The sequence below is a fragment of the Trachurus trachurus genome (genome assembly GCF_905171665.1).
Source record: "Trachurus trachurus genome assembly, chromosome: 20".
NCBI classification, from domain to species: Eukaryota; Metazoa; Chordata; class Actinopteri; order Carangiformes; family Carangidae; genus Trachurus; species Trachurus trachurus.
In genome coordinates this window covers 18,105,987-18,124,573 of record NC_139911.1, presented here as the reverse complement: position 1 = coordinate 18,124,573, position 18,587 = coordinate 18,105,987, and the positions used below count along the sequence as shown (strand labels likewise).

Below are 18,587 nucleotides of genomic sequence, written 5' to 3'. Positions count from 1 at the left end.
TCAGTGTGCACAGTCTAACTGAGGCGGAAAGGAGGTCAGGAGAGAGTTAGTCGTGTGAGTGACTGAGAGGGATTTTCGTCAGTTGCACAACAACAGAGGGAGGTATTAGGCCCTGGCACACAGCAGCCACCAACTGTTGGTTTGCTACAACGGCGAGGAGCGAAGCTGTTTCGAGTGTGAAGAGCTTACTTTAATTATCAGACACAGGAGTCAACAGTATGGTGCATTGTGCCTCTCCCTCTCTCACCCCCTGATATTGTGAACACAGCAAATAACTTCTAATACACGGTGGCGGGAGAGCGCCGTGCAACTCCGACACCTCTTTTTGAGAGTTGAGTGCAAATGCGAGCTCAGAGTGACTGAGGCGGCGTGAACTCGGGGTGCGGCGGCTTATCATTAAGAGGGAGGTCTGTGCAGACGAGACGAGGAGAATTTTCCAGGACGAGGAGACGATGATGTAAATGAGTAAGCAGATAAATAACACACCAGAGAAAAAGAGGAGGATGTTTTGTCATTTGAGCTTTTGGCCTATCCTTCATTGATGAGTAAAGTAGTATAATAGGAGGAGTGTGTGTGTGTGATATCGAACCGCTTAAACAGGTAGTTCCTAAAAGGAGGACCACTTTCCTTATCTTAAAGCTATAGCTTAAGTGTGCCCTTGTTTGAGGCGTTTAACTGCTCCAGTGGAGCTGCTCTGCGGTCAACAGAACAAGTCAGAGGCTCTGCTGGGCGGCTGCCTCTCTGTCTTCTGCTCAACTAACCGTCCAGGTTGTTGCTCTAAATCAGAACATGCTCTTTAACAGAGGGAGAGGATGGATGCTGGTTAGAGTTTCTGTGCTTTTTCTGAGGTCAGAGGTCGAGGCCTGGGGCTGTTTTTTTCCCCGAACCCATTAGATTGGAGGCCAGAATGTAATCAAAGACTGATTCCAGACATTGATTTCTGTTAATGTTCACATGTGGTGCCATGTCCCACAGTCACATATAATACATTTGACCAATTCACTGAAACTGTGTTCTTTTTTTTTTTTATTACACACAACAAAGAGGGTTTAGGAACAAGACGCCCCACGACTCCAATGGGAGAAGCGAACATGAGCACAGATTAAGGTCGATTCTTTCACCTCATAGTCACCAAAGTAAATATTGGAGTCATTTTTCACAAGTCACATCTCTTCTGAATTTTTGACACTATAATGGCAAATTTCAGACGGACAAATCAGGAGAAAATGAACTTTGTTCAAGACTTGTCTCTGTCTTACAGATCTCCGAGGTAACTTCAACTAACATTCCCGAACGCCCATGCAAACTAATTTTTGTGATGCTAAATATGACTGTTAGCTGTGTAAATAATTTTTTTATAAGTGTATTTTTGGGGCTTTTTCGCCTTTAATTTGATAGCATAGTCGAGACAGAGAGAGATACAGGAAATGGGGAGGAAGAGATGGGGAATGACATGCAGGAAAGGGCTGCTCAATGTGGGATTCGAACCGTGGCCGCCTGCAGTGAGGACTATAGCCTCAACACATGGGGCGGCTGCTCTACGGACTGAGTTAAACACCACCCCAGCTGTGTAAATTTCTAATGTTATCATAAGAAAATATAAAACGCTCACTTTCCTCTACCGACCACTTTGATAAATCCACACACGTTCACAACACGAGGTGACCACACAGATGACCACGCCCACCTAGGAGACAGGAAGTGTACCATTTCATATCATTGTCGGCGTATTGTAATGAGCCATCTTGTCATAGGAGACTATTTCTGTCAGAACTTTTCAGATTGAAAGTTAACAATATATTGAAAGCTTTTCTCAAATAAAAGAAAAATATCCTACGGTATAATACTACACTATTATTTTGAAGGTAATTCTGTGGTTAACTGCTGAGATCAATTTTAGCAGCAGGTGCTGTGTGCTGACTACAGTGCAGCCTGAGGCCTGATGCATGACTGTTTGTGTCTGCCATTCACTCTCAACGTGGACTCAGGTGTGAGGAGATTCTCCATTTGGTAATCTGACATTGTGAGATAAAAAAAAAAAAAAGGAAATCAGATCAGAGTAATCTTGCCGGCCAGATATAACTGCTAGCGGGCAAGTTGTGGCCCCCGGGCTACGAGTTGCCTTCCACCGCCTTACAGGACATTGCTGACAGTGTTACAAAAGCCGTACACACTTTGCATTGTATCTGTTAGTTGTGTTGTTTTGAGTTCTTCTCCTACTTATCCCACACTGTGGCTTGCATAAAACTCCTTTTGTTCTTCTGGGGTTCTCCATGACCAATGATTAAAGTATGAATACTGTTTTTACTTCCGTGTCACGACACATAATCGGCCGAACCCACGTGGGATTATATCACGGCATATAGCTCGACGAAAACAAAAGCCTGTGGGATGGGATGGAGCGATCGTTAACACCTAAAACTGAAAAGGAACCATCACTCAAACAACTCCAACCAAAAAAAAACTCCCATCAATCCTTCAAGAAAGACGGGTTTTCTTTGCTTAATGCTCAGGGGATGTATCACTGCTAAAGCTCTGACAGAAAACACTTTGCAGAAGTGCGGGGAATATTTTCAAATGGCTGCTATTAAGACTTCACATCAAGTGTTTTTGAGGTTTAATTTACACCACAAGTGCCCCCCCCCCCAATGGGTAAACACACCTACTGTACCAGTCACTTGCCTTTAGGGCCTCGCCTCAGGAGGATGCCCCCGGTCTCGCTGATATAAACACAGCTTTCCAAAGACACCGATCCAAGGAGCAGCTCTTACTGTTGCTCCTCATGTGAGACCAATTTGCCCTGGAAGGCCCCTACGAGGAGCTGTTACCCCCCCCAACAAGAAACGCTGCAAGGATCACACTGTCTGGGATTTATTTGCCTTGGTCTCTCCTGCCTTGACTTGTATCTGTAACCACACTTTAATTTAACTGTTCACAAGTGTGTGACATGTCTCACATTATCTGCCAGACATCTTACTGGAGAGAGAGAGAGCACAGCGAGGAGCAGCAGTAGCAAAAGGATGGCTGCATAAGCGTGGCCAGTCTGTTGTTGGTTAACAAGTGATTTTTCAGTGTTAGCTTTTATTAGCTTTCCTTCAAATCCACACTGTGATTTCCCCAACGCAGCATATGGCAAATCAGCAAGAGATGTTGTGCGTGCAGCAGTGGAAGCGGCGTACCTTGGCATATTTCTGTGTAGAACCCGAGAGCAACAAAGTGACAAAGATAAGAAATATTTAACAAGTGTTTCTTCACAACATATACGACATGTTCACACCCGTACGGAGATGCCAAAATATTGGTCCTCTGTTAGACGGGATAAAAATCGCCGTGGGGGCGAGCTCTGAATCAGAATTTTTCTATTAAAGAGGAACTAAGCGGGATTTCTCCCGTGGCTATGCTACATTTTTACCTTAATTAAAAAAGCTCCAGAGTAATTGTGATAGTTAACTACATGACTTGTGACTTGTTAGGAGTGAGAACGGAGACTCTCTGCCTTCCACCTGGCGTCTCATGGCTGAAAACCAACCTTGCAACATCAGTGTAGTTACTCGGTTCCAGCTCTCCTCTCTGCGGCACCGTGACACAAACGTGCTCCGTAACCGGCAATCTTTTGTTTATGACAGTTACAACTACACAAATACACATTTAACATCGTATATATTATGTAACGTTATCCACTGCTCTGATTTTTCGCCGGCTCCGTAAACAAATGCACATGGACGAGAGGAGCGTGAGCAAAACAGCGGAAAAGCCACCAGACTTGCATAGTTCCCCTTTAAGGCTCCTGAATCACACAGTGAAGGATCCAATCAAAGACGAAGAATTAATGCAGAACCAAGGAAAAGTAAAGGAAGTGTTCTACTCTGACAAAATACACACATCACGCTCCCATCATCTCCAGCAGCTGCCTTCAGAACCAGACTACTGGGTTAAACTGTGTAAAACTGAAGCAAAATGCTGCTCGATAAATTATTTATACCAAATTTGCACTTTCAAAAAATGATAATTCATTGTCCTTGAGGAGATACGCTGAGCAGTGAGCCAGTCCAACCTTTCCTTGTTTGATTCATCTCCAGCCCTCAGGAGGTTGAGGTGCAGGACGTCTCCGAGTGCCACTTAAATGAATGCAGTAAAACTTCCCTCTGCACCTCTATGTAGTTGAAGCAGGCAAGGGGAAGGCTTGTAGTGGGAGGCAACCGGACCAAGGGCCAAACAGACTTATCTCTTATTATCACATCGATTTTTTTTTTTCTTGTTCTGATCTCTCTTGTGCTGCTCCTTCCTCTCTGTTTTCCTTCCCCTCTCTCTCTCTCTGGCCCAGACATTCATCTGGAGTGCTGTGAACTCCCCTCCTCTCCTCAGCGGGCAACTGTGAGATCTCCTAGCTGAGAGCTTTTAAAAGCCCTGTGATTGCAGCCCAACCCAGGGCTAGGTATCCACCTGAGACTGAGATGGTTGCCACGGTAACAACCACCGTCGTTGGCCCCCACAAAACAACGCACGCAGGAATGCAGGCGGAAAAGAGAGAGAGAGCGAAAGAGAGAGCGCCGAGAGCCGCAGCGGGGGATCTGTCTGACATCAGAACGCACCAAAAAACACACCAAACTTTCATAACTTTACGCTTCAAGACGTCCACCACCACACCCCGCTGGTCCAGCATGTGTTTTTATTGCTCCTCTAAGGTGTAAGAAAATCAGTACGGCTCCTTGGATCTTAGGGGTTGTGAGCTATGAGGACGGAGCCCTGCGCCCGGAGGCAGAGTGCAAAAACTCATAAGAAATGCAAACAAACATATTGATCCCTCTAATTACCTTCATTGTCCTTCAGGGTGAAGTTGGGATTAACCGGTAGCTGGCTCGGCAGAGCAAAGGAAAACCGCTGTCCATTGGCAAAGTCGTCCTTATCCACTGCTGTGACGGTCTGGATCACCTAGAGTTCAGAAGACAGAGGCTAAATTACTTTCCAGAGGCAACACCTGCAACATTTAATTAGCTGCTGCACTATTTAGAATCACTTTTCACTCTAACTGCGGCCAGGACAAAGGGTTGATTTAGGGTCTTGATGCGCGTCTCATGATTTGTTTGATTGTGATTGGACAGCCCGGCTGGCCTTGTAGCATTTCCTCCCCTAGCTGTGCATGAAGCAGCATGGAGGGGAGTGGCTGGTTGCAACACTTGGATTTCAGAGCTTTTGGCTGGTGCTATGAAGAGGGAGGGGTGAGGGGGTGGTGGGGATGTGTGGGTACAATGACAGGGGTTTCATAGGGCGAACTCACTGCCACTTATGTCAGCTTGTTACCCTTAATTGGTAAAAGACACAGTAAGAGGAGCCGGCGTCTAGGAAAAAACAACAATCTGATTGTCGCTGTCACCGTGGGACTTCTTATCTTCCATGTGAAACCGGAGGTGTTGCTGTGCTCCTGGTGTACTTGCAAGAGCCGTGGTCTTTAACTACGCACTGTTACAGTGGGGTTTTGTTTGTGCTCAACCTCACTCGGCTGACAGGGTGGCGCCGGCTCAGAGGAGCAGTGCTCTTTTCATTCAGGTTTTTAATGGCTCCGAAGTTCAGTTACACAGTATAGCAATGTTGTTATTTTTTTAAAGGGATAGTTCAACATTTTGGCAAATTGGCCCATTGCCATAATCCCTATAGTCATAGCAGTAAGTTTGCTACCTTTATTTGTCGGTGCAAGCTATTTTTAGAATGGCAGAGCAGAGCTGCAAGCTGCTCAGAGCTACGCTACGGAGGCTGATGGGATTTCTTGGTTTCTCATCAAACTCATCAAATACACAATCCAAAAACTCCAAAACACTCTGGTGGAAAAGTTGTGACCTGCACATTCACCACACTATGAGATAATAACAGAACGTTACGAGACGGAGCCGTTATCGAGGTAAATACAGAGACTGCTTGCTGAAAAACTGTCCCTGACGGCAATGTGTATCAGCGGTTTTGCATGAATTTACCTCTTAAACAAATCCATCTTGTAACGTTCCATGTGCAGGTCACAACTTGTCCACCAGAGCGTTTTGGAGTTTTTGGATTGTGTATCTGATGAGCCTCCGTAGCGTAGCTCTGAGCAGCTCACGGCTCTGCTCCGCCGTTCTAAAAACAGCTTGCACTGACAAATAAAGGTAACGAACCTACTGCTATGACTATAGGGATTATGGCAATGGGCCAATTTGCCAAAATGTTGAACTATCCCTTTAATCACTGGGAGAAACCAGTTGCCTGAGTGGGAAACTAGTGGAAGCAGTACAGCTGGCTGTTGCTTGAAAATGCACACCTGAGGAAAATGTCACCTCTATGTTATTAGCTCCAGTGAGTGGGTGCATGCTCCTCCTCCATAATGAAATATTTGGTTTAGAACAATGGTTCCCAATCTTATCCAACTCATTGTGCACTTGGAAAATCTTCTCCCTGCACATCACAGGGGGACTTCTCCGAGCATGTATCATTTTAATTAAAACAACTGAACATTTAGGACGGAAGCTTAATTTCTATTTTTCATTTGACAAGGGAAACATTATTTATCAGTTCAGCATCTGTACCTTGTCTCTTTCCTTTTAAGTTTTTCCTGTTACTAACCAGCTATCAGTCCTGACACTCAGTCTTTGTCCTGGGTGTAATCTTTATACATCACAGGCATAAAATGCATTAGGCTTATCACAGTGGTTGGCCCTAATTCAAGAAGAAAAGATGACCAGCTTTTGAACATTGTTGATGTTTTTAAATGTAAAAAAAAAACATTATTTACATTTTCATACATGCATAGATACGTTTTCCTATGTATTTGTGCTGGTTTGTAAAACGACAGTGTGATGTGTCTGAACCTGTCTGAGCAATCTTTCTGCTCGAGTTTCCTCAGGAATCTGTGATCTTGTCCACAAGTTGAGGTCTGGCTATCGGTGGTGTTAAAACACTATATCGTACCTGACAGCATCAAGGCAGTGACATGTCGCAAATCAGCGAGCAGTTCGGGGGTTGTGCTTGTTGAGCTGACAAGATATTTCCCTCTCTCCGTTATCACACCCAGACTCTTCAGATCCAAACATCAACTTGTTTTATTATTTACTGGCAGACACGTCTCGGTACAGATGTCACTCACAACTCTTGAATTATGTCAAGATGTGAATTGTGTTTGCCTGTCTGTGGTCATTTCTCTGGTGCACTGTTGCTGCAACTATTCACAGTTTAATATACTTTGAACTCTCCTCTGCTACAGTAGGTGTCCTGTTACAATTTAATTTAAGAATTGAGATGCAAGCGGATTCTTAAACATTAATGAGCAAACCGCTATCTCATTCAAGAATTCATAACTCTTCCCATTTAATCCCCTGGGCCAAGCATCCCCAGGCTACTACACAACCACAACTCAAATCTAATGTAAACTTTAATTCAAACTTCTCCCCCACTAGCTCCAAACTATTAAAAATGTATTTAGTTTGTGTCTTCCCAGTCTTTCCCCCATCATTCGTCCAACCAGCCTTTCAGCCTTTTTCCATGCTGCTGATTGCTCTATATCTCAAAAACCTTCTTAATTTGAATGAATCAAAGACTACTGAGAGCAAATTGGAATGAGCTTCGATTTAGAGTTGTCATGGTTTGCTGCTGAGATACTCATTTTCAATGAGGGATGATTAAGCAGCTCTCTCCAGTGGCTGTACGGTCTCTCACTGCTTAGTTCTCAGTGAGCAAAACCCAAACCACTGAGGAAAACAATGGTTCAGTACAACAGCTGAGGTGAACGCTAGGCTTTCCTTCTGAGGTGGAGATGGTGGATGGAGTGGAATGTGTGAGAGAGGAGTGATGGATAGGAGGAGAAAAACTGAAGCAGAGGCAGATTTTTCTAGGTGAATCCTAGACACTCACCTGTCCCGGCCTTGAGCTCTCACACACGATGACCTCGCCGTCCGTGGCTATTTCTGGCGGATTGTCGTTCACGTCCAGGACCTGGACGGTAACAGGAACGTGACTGAGGAGGCTGGGGTTGTCTGTAGCAAAGAGAGATAGAGAGAGAGACAGAGAGAACATGTGACAAAGAAGATGAAAGTCAAATGTAAGCCTTAATAATAAAGTAGAGCATCAACACTGTAATTTCAAACTGGGGCACACTGTGCTCTTCTTGTTGGGCTTTTCTTTTTTATGGCTTTAGTCTTAGTGTGTGCCACTACAAAGGCACTGTGGGATGCAGTGTTGCAGAAGGCAATTTTGTATTAAAGCACATCTGATCATCTGTGTGGAGTATTGTGCTGTCCTAGTTAGTGTGTGTGTGTGTGTGTGTGTGCGCGCACATGTCTGTGTGCAGTTGTATTTACCCATTGTCCTGCATGAGCAACTCATGTAGGAAAACACATGTCTTTTTTCATCTGTCTTTTCTTGTAGAACACCAGAAAAAAACACAATTTAACACTCCATTGAATTAAGATTTCATATTGATGTGTTTTGCTTTTAGTACGAATGAGGGCTGGTGTCCAGATGATTTTCAACTGGTTCACTTAAAGGGATAGTTCAACATTTTGGCAAATTGGCCCATTGCCATAATCACTATAGTGATAGCAGTAGGTGCATTACTTTATTTTAGAACGGCGGAGCAGAGCCGCGAGCTGCTCAGAGCTACGAAAGCTAATGGAATTTCTTGGTTTCCCTCATCAAACTCATCACACACACAATCCAACAACTCCAAAACGCTCCGGTGGACAAGTTGTGACCTGCACATTCACCACGCTATGAGATAATAACGGAACGTTACGAGACAGAGTTGTTTTCGAGGCAAATACAGAGACTGCTTACTGAAAAACTGTCCCTGAAGGCAACATGCATCAGCGGTTTTGCATGAATTGACATCTAAAACAAGTCGTTCCATTATTATCTCATAGCGTGGTGAATGTGCAGGTCACAACTTGTCCACGAGAGCGTTTTGGAGTTGTTGGATTGTTTATTTGATGAGGGAAACCAAGAAATCCCATTAGCCTCTGTAGTGTAGCTCTGAGCAGCTCAGTGGTTCTACAAATAGCTTGCACCGACAAATAAAGGTAACAAACCTACTGCTATGACTGTAGCGATTATTGCAATGGGCCAATTTTGCCAAAATGTTGAACTATCCCTTTAATATTACTGACAAACCCTTATGCAGGGCAGTTACCCTTCAGTCAGTGGGATACCTCAGGCCCCGACAGAGAGGGACTGGCTCTACTGAGTAGCTTCCAGGTGAGTGTGCCACAGAACAAAGCTGGGAAAAATAGCATGCTCACACCACAAAATCATCTATGAAAGGAAATGTCATGCAGGTGCAGCAATCTGTCTATATGTTTTCAAGCTTTTGATTTACCTCATCCTGTGCACTGAATATATGTTTCTGTGCATGGCATTTGTTCAGCACCTAGAGACAAGCTCAACACTGCACCTGCAATCTTATGGGAGTGCTTTTGTGCTCTCAGTTGTAAAGTGCAAAGGGCGGGCCAAAAGCTAAGACTAAAAATTCAATAACATATTCATTCTGTAATTCACTCACTCACTCACTGTGGTTTGTCTCACAACTCCCGGTGGCTATCAGACAGCAGGGAAGAGTCTCTGCAGGATGCTGCTTTGCAGTGAACTGTGCTTGGTGCTTTGTGTCTGTGACACTGTGTGTCCTTGCTCATTCAAAGTAGTAAAAATGTATCATTCTGCCTTTTGATAGTGACTCGGCATGTAACTGTATCCTTGAATACTAAAGAGAGGTGAGGAGATAAAGAAGCATTAGCATGCAGCACCTCTGTCGGCTGGCAGGAGATTTGCCTAATTGTGATTACAAATTACCCAAGTTACCTGATAGCAATTCTTGAAGTTAGCAGGGCCTGCATTAATTTAATTAATTTTCAATGTAGGAAAGGACATTGAAACAATTGGGACTAATTTGATTTTGTAGTTAATTATAAGGAAAATACACTCTAACCTATTTGAATACATGCTAATCAATATGCAAATTAACTCCTTTATCCCTGTTTTCTCCTGACTTTAATTGTTCATTTCACTGTTAATTCACCTGATGTCGAGCTGTGTTTTAAATACAGAGTGGGACTGTGATATCACAGTTAATGGTGCCATTATTATAACATCTTGTTGTGTATCATCAAACATTTGAAAAATATGACATGCATGTAAATGCTTTTTCTTGTTGAAACTTGAAACACAGGTATTTTCAAAGAACAAGTCAACAAATCTAACATTTTACTTTGTGGCTAATGAGGTCTCATGGGTCATCCACTAATCTGAGAGTCAGTGGTTTGATTTCCACCTCCTCCAGTCCATAATCCTGAGTGTCCTTTGACACTGCAACACCAAACTGGCCCTGGTGTTTTATCAGTATATGGGTGTGTGTCTATGTTCAAAAACTACTAAATGAATGTGCATGTGAAATGGGTGAATGCAGCTTTCGTTAACAAAAAAATTGAGGAGTGGTTGCAGTAGCGTAGCCAGAAAAAAGACATTGGGTGTGCACCTGCAAAGACTGGGTGTGCCAAATTTATTTTCAACAAACTGAGCGTTACACCTCCATAAATATTCAAAAGAATTCCAACATTATATGTTGTGTGCGTTCTCATCAAACCATGTGTTATTCGCTCTCAACAAGCCATAGGCCTTTAACAAGCATCAGACACAGACTGCACATAATGTAACAGTGGCATCATGGCAACCCTGTATGATCATACTTATCTTCTAATCTATATGCAACGCTGAGTAAGAAAAACTGCTTAGTAACTGCTCTTATAGTCAACAGTACAACAGGTCTAAACATTCACACATATGACGTGCTCAAATAAATCAATAACAAAGTCATAAAAAAACACACTTTTGCGTGTCTGGTTAGCGCACACACAATAGGTGATCTACTAAGAGTAACACACTAAATGACAACACGCGCAAACCGCAGTATTTAAATGAGGGTTTTGCGCGTAATCATTTCCACCATGGAGAGTGTGGACAGAGCTGGATGGATACAAACGCAGAATAAAAATTTGATCCGACGCATTAATAGAGAGAGGGACAAATAAACATATTGTGGAGCTGCAGCATAAGAAACGTGGGAGATTATCTATGAGAAAGTTAAAATGTGGTTGGTAAAACAAGAAGAGAAGAGATGAAGTGAAGAGAAGATGGGGAGATATAGGTATGCGGCAAAGAACAAAAGAAGATTTTAGTTTGTAATAAAACCTCAGCAAACGAGGGAGAGCTGCTCTGATCAGTGTTGAGCAGCAGCTGAGCAGGTAACTGAGACCTGCTGTCATTCATTGAGCTGGAGCTGCGCGCTATGGCACAGAGCTCAGGTGGGACATTCAGGCCACACTCGGGTCTAAACGCGCTGACCAGAGGGATCACGGATGGAGTGAAGGCGGCGGTGACGTCTCTCAGCCCCGGTCCCAGAGCTGAGCAGCCAGGTACTGGAGAGGGAGGAGAGGAGCGCACTGGACGAGAGAGGTGCGGCGTGCGTAACGACGCTTAAATGACTTTGATCGCATGATCAACAAAGCTATTTAACCATCTGAACACACCTACTGGGCTTATCATTCATCACATATGATTATGTAACAGCCTGGCCTGATGGTTTTATATCGCAAAGCAGAAGAGGACAACGATATCGCTGCTTACCTGGTGCGCACTGCGCAGCTCTCAATTTAAAGGGCAAGACGGCGTGGCCTGGCCTTGAACTCGTTAATTATTCCATTAGTCCAGTTTCTCCGCAACGCATCACCTGACGGCAATTTTTACAAATGTATTAACTGATCGATAACATGTTAGTAGCTATAGACTATAACAAAAACAAAAAATGCATAAAATTTTTTGGGTGTGCCAGCTTCCTCTGTGGGTGGCACTGGCACACCCTGGCACACCCGTGGCTACGCCAGTGAGTGGTTGATAAGACTAGAAAATGTGCAACTATAAAATATTATAATCCAATGATTTGAATATTCCTGGTCTTTAGGAGATAACATTTGGCCAGAGACAGTTACCTGGATAAAGCTGCAAGTGACAGCTTCAGCTTTGAGGCCTTGTTTGGAGTCCATTTACATGCACAGTATCTGAGCGTCTTTGATCAAGACATCAGAGTGAATATCTGCCTAAAAATAAAAAACTGTGCTGCAGATTTCATTCTGTAGGTAAAAGGAGAGGATGCGCTGGAGATTCATAGTCATTCCATTTTTATGGAACCTTTCTTTTGTTGATATTGATTTTGACTCCAGTTTTACACTCCATGAATTTGAACCTGGGCTGCCCTCCCTCACTATATGATCCCCCCTGGGCGTCTTGTTATCTCATGGAAAAAAAAGAGAAAATATATAATTCTGGATAGAACTACAGTATGGCAGCGAGCCTTTGTTTTTGTTTAGCACTCTCTTTGAAATACATCTGCATTAGAACATTTGACATGTAAAACAAAGGAGCCATTTATATGTCAGTGGGTGATGAGTATGGAAAGTGTCGTGAATGTAAAAGCCATTTGTTTTTTATGTGAATACAATACATGAATGTAGATAATTACTGCCTGAAGTGCTCCTATACCTGATGAAATAAAGATTGCTATTTCCTGTTAGCATGCGGGTTACTAGACTAGAGCGAGAACAGTCGTCCTTGAACTTGATGAAACTAAATGAAAAGTGCACATTTCCTTTGAGAGTTTCAAGAAGCCACGCAAGGGCGGTAGACATCAGGAAAACCTCAGCGTCATTCACAAACACAGCCGCAGCAGCAGACACACACAGCTTCACAGGTGCTTCACAATCACTGGCCCTTATGTGAACATTAGGTTTATGAGAAGTGACCTGGCTGGGTACCTACCAACCTCCGAGGCCATCACGGTGATGTTATGCCAGGCTTTGTCTTCCCTGTCCAGAGGCTGCGTCGTCCGTACGATTCCACTGCTCTCCTCAATTCTGAAGTACCGCTCTTCTTCTTCTCTGCTTTCCATGAAATACCTGTTAGGAAAAGACATGATTCACTTAGTGCAGGGGTCTTCAATGGTTTTCAGGTTTTTCAAGGACCCCCAAACTGATGGAGAGATGGTGCAGGGACCCCCTACTGTATAAAGTATTAAAGCTGTGTTTTATAATAAACTGGGCCCAGTGCCAGGTACAGTATAAACACACCTTGTTATTGCGATTCAAATAATACACAGGTTCATATGTTTTAATTTAAAGGGACAGTGAGTAGGGGGCAGTGCCACTGCCATATACATGTATAAAGAGACCTTGTTAACTGATAGCAATGCCAGTATCATCAGTGTCTGTCGATTGCATGATAATCATGCAGACAGGCTGTTCTTGACATTGTGTATTTTGAACATAATTGTGGAAACTAAACAATTTTAATCAAATATAGATCACTTTGACCAAAAACACAGTTAAAAAGAACAGACTAAAGACCAGGATGCCAGTTGGCCAGGATGACGCTGCATAAAACGTCATCTGCTGGTTATACAGTGCTCAATGTTGAAAGTTTAGACTTTCAGAATCAAAGTTATCTAACCTGTATCATTTTTACATATCATCACTGTTCCAACCACATCTAATTGACTTAAGGCAGCAACCCAACATCACTGTTAAATCTTGAATCTTCAAGAGCCTTATATTTGCCAAAGTGTCCTTCAGCATCAATATGGGGCCACTCACTCAAACAACGAAGATGTCAAGAAATGCACAAAAAGAGAGGGTGGAATACAGCTTTGGGCTTGTATGAAATAGAGTTAAAGGGCCATTCAAATAATTCAGTATTCCTCCTCCACTAAACAGTACTCACAACAGAGATACAGACATAATGCACAAACTACAGAGTCAAACAGAGTCTGCAACACCTGAATTTTAGTCCAGATGGGCCAAATACAAAAACACAAGGTTCTCCATTTCTTTCAATGCTAAAAGTTGTATTACTAAATATTTAAGCAAAGTTATTATTTCAAACTTTAGAAAACTATTTTCAAAGCCACAGAAAAAATGCAAGTGAGAATATTACTGCTCATTACAAATAGAATGACCTTAGTGTGAATTTGGCAGAGCCAAACAGCCCTTAGTTAAATGCCTAAAAAACACTATGCAGGCACTTAATGCCTTTCTGGGCCTTGCTCCACTTCACTAACTCTACTGAAACATAAAAAAACACATTTATTTGCTTTGGTTCATGTCTATTTGGTGACAAAACCAGAAAACAAAAACTTCCATTAATGATCAAATGTTCAACGAACCAAAACCGTGCAGCGGATTGAATGAAGAGCCGAGGCTCTGCAAGCCATAGGGGATGTTCCGTCTCTTATGCTTCCATTGTTTTCAATGTCTTGCACCACCTCCAGAGCACATGAATATAATAATCCAAGCTGCCTTTAAATGGACTTAAGGTCTTGACAGAATGTTCTGAAAATACATATTTCTAAGTCAAGAGCAATTATCCTCAATATTTAATAATGACAAAAAGTAATGTTCTGCCGGCAATGTTTACACTGTAGTAATGGCTTTCTAGCAATGCCGTTATCAAACCAGAAGCAAAGCAGTCTGAGGAATACAAAACAGAAACGGGGCTTGGTTGCCCCTCTCATGAGTTCAAGCACGGAATGAGCATTGACTGTGTATTCCCTAATTTATCTCTTAATGACCTATTTACACCTTTAATCCAGCATTCATTCTCCTGAGTAATATGGCCCCTCGACAATTTCCGACTGACGTGAGAGATGGAAACATTATGGAGATATTAATGCCAGGATTGCATTTATTTCACATAATGAACTAATTTTTTAAGCATGGATTGCTTATGAGTATGAAGCACCCTCGGTAGAAATGTTGTCATGATTTATTAAACGCTCAGACTCATACGAGCGTGAAGGCTTCTGGGCTGTAAAAAAGGAGAGTTTAGGTGTTAAGTATTCACTTTGTCTCAAGGAAAACCATGTGATTTTATGGCTCCACTGAGAAACACTTCAATACAGTTAATTACTGCTATTGGTGATAAATCATGTGCATTTGTTGTTTGCTTCTTTAGTTCCATATTCCTGCAGATAAAGCACAAGATGTGACACGGAATAATGATTATTTTCCAGAACACCTTGATAAAAAAAAGAATATATATTTTTTATCTTTCTTTCAAACAACAAGAACAACGGCTGATGTGCAATAATAGGTCCCTTGCCTGCGTTTTTAGAAATCGGAAAACGGAAACTTTGTAATTATTGGAATGCAATGAACAACAACAAAACAAAATTATTTTGATAGCAGCAGTGGTAATTATGACCACACAACACAAAAATAATATTACTATAAAGAGGCAACTTTAATGTCCTAAACCTCCAATACCAGTGTGGCTTAATTCAAAGCATGGGTGGTGAGCATTATCGTGTGTAAAGTGTGAGCTTTCAGACATCCCAGACTCAGCTTATTGGGCTGACCTTTACATTTGTCAGATTTGGTTCAATGCTCATTAGTGAAAAGGGGGAATTACAATGACATTCACATATAAAGTGTCACTTTAAAAACCCAACATACAGCCCTGTGTATCAAACAAGATGACTGGCTGGTCTAACCTTCAGTCAGGGATGTAAGACTGGAGCTTTTTTTTTTTTAATATACAAGCACACTTGCGTGCAGCCTGGAAAAGCACATTCACAGCTTCAACTGCACTTTGCTCATTTGTTCTCTGATCAGAGTGTTCATATTTTGCAGATACTAAACTGAGAGTGTTAGCGTGAGATAGACGTCTCAAGAACAGTATTAATCCACTTAAAATGTTACTGTTGTGAGTTTTAGTGAAGCTAGATGAGAACTATCAATCTCAATCAGCCAAAACCACGTTGTTTATACTGGTTTGAGGCTTTTTTTTGTTGAAGTAAGACAGTAAGACATAAAATACCACATAACAAAAAAATGTAGTAGTCAAAATCTGAATTATAATGTGGCTGAAGTTAAAATAGAGAGAGGAATGCTACGTTATAATCACATAGGGTGTGGTTTATCTAGATAGATACAGTATGAAGAAACTTAGTTTGGGCTTATTTGTTTGAGAAAGACTTTGATATATTTCTTCAAAGTCATTTGGATTGACATTATCCACTGGAGACTATTTAACTTTTCCTTAAGATAACCAATCTGTCTTTCTAAGTAGATTATTATCTTTAATTTAAATTACAGCAATATTACTTAAGTAGTTAAAAGTGGAAATATGTAATATGTTTTGAAAAAGAAAGAAAGAAATAAAAACATAAATAATAATCAGTTTAAGCCATAGATGGGATTGATTTGAATCTACACAACCAGGCCAAGAAGTTTTCACAAGTGTTCCTGCTGATTATGATAATGTATAAGAGCAACCAGGGGTAATGAGCCATCAAGACTTCACTTGGCTATTTAGATGTCAATTTCACGCCAACATTTGAAATGTCACTTCAATAACATGTTTATTTAAATGCACGCGCGGGCAGACTCCATGATCAAAGAGAGCCAAACACTCATCCCTGCTGCATTCTGCCGTCTGACGCCAACACAGGGAGCCGCGGCTCGCTTGTTCAGCTTTTTTTTGCGGGTTCAAGTGGATGTCACTGAAGTGCCTCCCGCTGACTTCTTCTTCATGTGGTGAACATTGGAAGTGATGTGGACGAAGAGGAGGTATCCCACAAGGAGAGCGGGGAAACTCTTTCATATGTAGATTGCCTCCTTGTTTACAACAAATCTTTCACAAAGTCTTAAGATTTTGACACGAATCAAAGAATCAGTGTCATCCTGCTGTTTCATATTGTACTTTATTCATCGAGAAACACAGAGCTCACCTCTCCAAAACACAGCGGACAGTAAAGTCTACTTAATGCCGTATAGAAAAGCCCCAGGGCTCTGCAGCCTCTCTTGCTACATGTAACAGCAACAGAAGATTGCTTCTTATTGATATATCAGCAATACCTCACCTCAGGAGGAGTCTCATCTTTAAAGCTACTCCATCATTTACGCCGAGGCAACAGAAGGAATTCAAATTAACACGCGCGGCGATAGCGGCTTGAGTGTAATGTCATGAAACGAGGTACCTGCACAGAGCAAAAACTGAAGATTAGTCCACAGCCTAAGGCCAACATCAATCTTTTTTTTTTTTCCAGCAAGTACACAGGCATGTGTTTAGAGTGCATACAAATGTGCTAAGCAGTTGTATCGCCTCGGGTGATTTCACAGGATCGCAGACAAAATAACATTCTTTGCGATGATGCCAAAAATGAGAAAGATCCATTATGCATATTACTGATGGTTTGAAGAGATATGAAAACATTAAGGGTATGTATATCACTAATGAACAGCAGGTTATTAAATGAACTGCAGTCCATCTTACAGGCTATCAAATTACGCTTTTATTTTGTTATGAAGTTCGTAGCCACCTGGAATAGCTTTAGCTTGACGGACAGTATTTTGAATTGTCATACAGAGCTTGGAGGAACTGTCCAGCCCCATCTTCTTCTTCTTCTTCGTCTCCTGTACCACAGCATTACGGAGCCAGTTCTTCTGTGTGGAGCCATCTGTCTTTTCCATATGTTTCCAGTCACCAACTACAACAAACTCCTAAAGATAACTCATTTGGCCAGCAGACTCATTGGTATTCAGAGGATCTTATCCGAGTGTGTCACCTCCATCCCGATCCCACAAAGCACTCACAGTCGTACGTGACCCAGACCACACACTCTGCTGGCACTTTACCCTCATACCCTCACCTCCACGCTGGCTGCAGGTACAGGCTTTTTTAGACTTTCATTTATTTGAACATATGAAATAAAACAAATACATTTACTTATCTCTCTTAACAGGGAGAAAGATCTGAAAAAAAAAGTGGAGGTGAGGTCGGAAACCCGAAAGGCTTATAGCATGACCTAACCTTGACCTATAAAATAATTTAAACAAAATAAAGAAATAATATTAACATACCTTGCGCTAGGTAGAGAAATAATGAGGTAGAGAAATAATAAAAAAAAAGACGACCCATGTGCAGAATGTGCTTTGCTCCTACAGGCATAAAAACTTTAACCAAGTAACCCCATCCAGCCTGTGGTAATGAAGAATGTCAATCCATGTTGTAGTGAATGTGTAATGAAGTGTCTGTATTTTGTGTAACTCCATACAAATCTGTATGTGTCTTAATTGCCTGTGTCATGCTCCTACTGAGGAAATAAACAAATCTATCTACTGCAAATGTTCAAAAGGCATCATGCATAATTTCATATCCGTGTATTGACAGACACTCAGAATGTGCAAACCAGTGCTGAAACCAACCTCAATTGCTGTATCTATCACACGAGGCAGTGATTTTACATGCAAATTGGAGTTTTAGCAAGACAAACATTTCTCGGAGGCAGAAATAATCTTATTAGTTGACTTGAACCGCAATGGGCGAAGCCAAAACAGCTCCGTTCTCGCACGAACATGCATCTGACTGCTAACCTGAGTGCCAATAAAAAAGAATAAATAAGTAACCAAATTGGCGTCCAACAACGGACCCTCATTATCTCATTTATCGCATGGCAAACATATGCTTTATCAGATATGCTAATCAAAGAGATATGCTAACCAGGCTTTTAAGCATTCTCCTTGAAATCA

General features: G+C 42.0%; 1 protein-coding gene across 1 annotated transcript in view; it reads right to left on the bottom strand.

Annotated features, from left to right (window-relative positions):
• LOC311003856 (cadherin-18) overlaps positions 1–18,587 on the bottom strand; it is a gene marked incomplete at both ends in the record, with an annotated part of 73,482 nt that overhangs the window by 20,552 nt on the left and 34,343 nt on the right. Inside the window, 3 exons of the mRNA XM_083995751.1 lie at positions 4,815–4,932; positions 7,876–7,997; positions 12,823–12,959. Coding sequence (XP_083851877.1) covers positions 4,815–4,932; positions 7,876–7,997; positions 12,823–12,959 — 377 coding nt within the window. The remainder of the gene's footprint in view (positions 1–4,814; positions 4,933–7,875; positions 7,998–12,822; positions 12,960–18,587) is intronic.